The sequence below is a fragment of the Fukomys damarensis genome, unplaced genomic scaffold (genome assembly GCF_012274545.1).
Source record: "Fukomys damarensis isolate Sample0158 unplaced genomic scaffold, DMR_v1.0_HiC HiC_scaffold_30, whole genome shotgun sequence".
In the NCBI taxonomy this organism is placed as follows: domain Eukaryota; kingdom Metazoa; phylum Chordata; class Mammalia; order Rodentia; family Bathyergidae; genus Fukomys; species Fukomys damarensis.
The window spans coordinates 2705690-2708514 of NW_022900942.1; the positions used below are offsets into that span (position 1 = coordinate 2705690).

Here is a 2825-nt window from a genome sequence, read left to right on the forward strand (position 1 = left end):
AATAGAGTCAAGGCTTCGTTCTTTACTTCCTTTTTATTCCAGTCAGGCTACAAGACCAATGGTTGATGCCACTTACAGCCAGAAAGAGTCTTCTGTCTTCAGTAAACCCCTGCAAGTGCATCCAGAATTATGCTAATCCAATCAGTTCAGCTGTTCCTACTCAAATTGACACAATCAGTTGACTATCACCGTCAGTTTTAAATAACACATATTTTCAAGTTATTGCTTTCTTTATTTATGAATACTTTATAGATAATAATCCTAAATATGATAGATGGTGTTATTGCCTTGAAAGATACTGTTTACCAATAACAGGTCTTATGAATTGCCTCAAAGGCTCTTTGCATTCACATTTCTGATTCATTAGTAGGACTTCCTCTAGGATGCAACTCACATGACTGTAATCATATATGTTTACACATAACCTTAGCTTTTCTTATTTTCCCTGTCATCCACTTTCTCATCTCACCTTCTCCTGAGACTGGATTAAAAGATTAAAGCCTCTGCTTCAGGTTTTACATATATGAATCTTAAGCAAAGAAAATATTTTCACAGAATTAAAATCATGTGCCAAATTTATTGAATGAGGCATAAAGCAACATCAAGTCACAAGCCAAGTTCAAATCTACCTAATCGTTATATTTTATGATCATGGTAGAAATTTATCCCACATGAAAGAAAAGGTTCAAGCTTTGTGGCTCCTCCCAAATCCTGTTATTTTGACTTGTTCTGGAAACCTGAATGCAAAACAACGATACATGACAGAAAAGAATGTAACATATAATTGAGCCTCCTCAACGCTTTTTTTATGTTCCTGTTCCTCAGAGTGTAGATAAAAGGGTTCAGCATCTGAGTGGCCACAGAATACATTACTGAAACCACTGCAACCCTCCTCGGTGAATCTGTAACCACAGAGCTGATGTAGACCCCAAAACCTGTCCCATAGAACAATGAAACAACACAGAGATGAGACCCACAAGTGGAAAAGGCTTTATACTTTCCTCTTGATGACATTCTCAAGACAGAGAACACAATGTGAATATAAGAGATAATGATTCCTGAGAGAGGAATACCACCCACAAGGCCACCCACCAAATATACTAGGATGCTATTGAGGAGGCTATCAGAACAGGCGAGCTTGATCACCTGAGCAAGCTCACAGAAGAAGTGTGGGATTTCCAGGTCTGTACAAAAGGACAGGTGCAGCGCCATCAGAGTATGAAGCAGGGCATGAAGAGTGCTAATAAACAGGGAGAGTAAAACCAGCAGGACACAGAACTGAGGGTTCATGATTACTGTGTACCTGAGAGGGTGACAAATGGCCACATAGTGGTCATAAGCCATCACTGCAAGGAGACAACTTTCTAAACTACCAAAAGCTAAGACAGAGCAGACCTGGGAGAGGCAGCCTGTGTAGGAGATGCTCTGATCCTGTGCTCCGATGTTCACCAGCATGTTTGGGACAGTGCATGTGATCAAACAGATATCATTAAAGGATAGGTTAGAGAGGAAGAAGTACATGGGGGTGTGGAGGTGGAAGTCAGAGCTGACTGCTAGGATGATGAGCAGATTCCCGATCACAGCGACCAGGTACATGGACAGGAAAAGGTAGAAGGTGAGGAACAGTAGTTCAGGATCATCTGTCAGTCCTAGGAGAAAAAACTCTAAGACAGCTGTTTGATTTACATCATGCATGTTCCTGATGAATCTGATGGAAAGGAAAGGAGAAAACAAAATAAAGCAAACTTTCAATGTAAACAGAAATGACAGTGCCTGGAAACATGGTAGATATGAAAAACTTTGGACATGCTCTGAACATACTTTTGACAGAATGTGAGGATAAGGGCCAGAAGTCTCTGTTTTAACAAACATTCCAGGGGAATTTGACATGTGCAAAGTTTCAAAAAATTTTAACACAAAGAAAAAATTTGTCCTTTATATTGAGCTAATCTAATATTCAAATATTAGTGTATATGCTTCTTCTATTCATCTCGAAGCATATGTCTTGTAACTTCTAATCTCTTTCTTGAGCACTAAAACATTTTCACACTTTGTATCATTCACTGAGACTGTTAGACACAATATGGCATAGGTGTCTGGTAGAATTATCTCACACTTTCAAACAAAACATATAAGGATGATCTTATCACATGTATCTTCTGAGACATGGTCTTCATCTTTGAATGCCTCAGAATCACTCAAACTCCTTGTCAAAATACAGATGAAGCAGTTCCCACTATAAAAATCCATGTACCTATGAGAACAAGTCATGGACAAAATATATGAAGTTAATGATTAAGAAAGACTGATTCAGAGATCCGATGGTCTGACTGATGAGTTGACTTTCTGAAAACAAAACAAAAAAAAAACTGTGAATATGTCTAGATGCTGAATGTCATAATTTTCATTTACTATATTATTTTAATACTTTCTTCTTGTGCATAACCCAAATGTTCCATTAAAATTTAAGTATTCCTACTTCCACTCATGAAACTAATTGTAATCTGTGGAAAATACACAATCTGTGGCTGTGAACAAGGATTAGAAAATGTTGCCTATTCTCATTTTTTTTTAATTTTCCCTTTCCTCTACCCCACCTACTTTCACTACTCTTGCAGGCCTTTTCTTCCCATTATACAATAACAATTATACATTTTGATCCTTATTTACACCTTTAGTTTTTCATACCAGAGAAACTATTTGGTATTTACACATTTGTGTCTTATTACTTTCACTTAAGGTTATGGCCTCAATGTGTATTCACTTAGCTATAAATGTCTCTAGTTTCTCATTTTATGGCTGAGTAGTATTCCATTGTATAAAAA

The 2825-nt window shown here is 37.3% G+C and overlaps 1 protein-coding gene across 1 annotated transcript; it reads right to left on the reverse strand.

Annotated features, from left to right (window-relative positions):
- Positions 1-714: 714 nt before the first annotated feature.
- LOC104859179 (olfactory receptor 7G1) lies at positions 715-1695 on the reverse strand. The gene has a single exon (XM_010619682.1). The coding sequence runs from the start codon at positions 1693-1695 to the stop codon at positions 715-717; it is 981 nt and encodes a 326-aa protein (XP_010617984.1).
- Positions 1696-2825: the final 1130 nt, after the last annotated feature.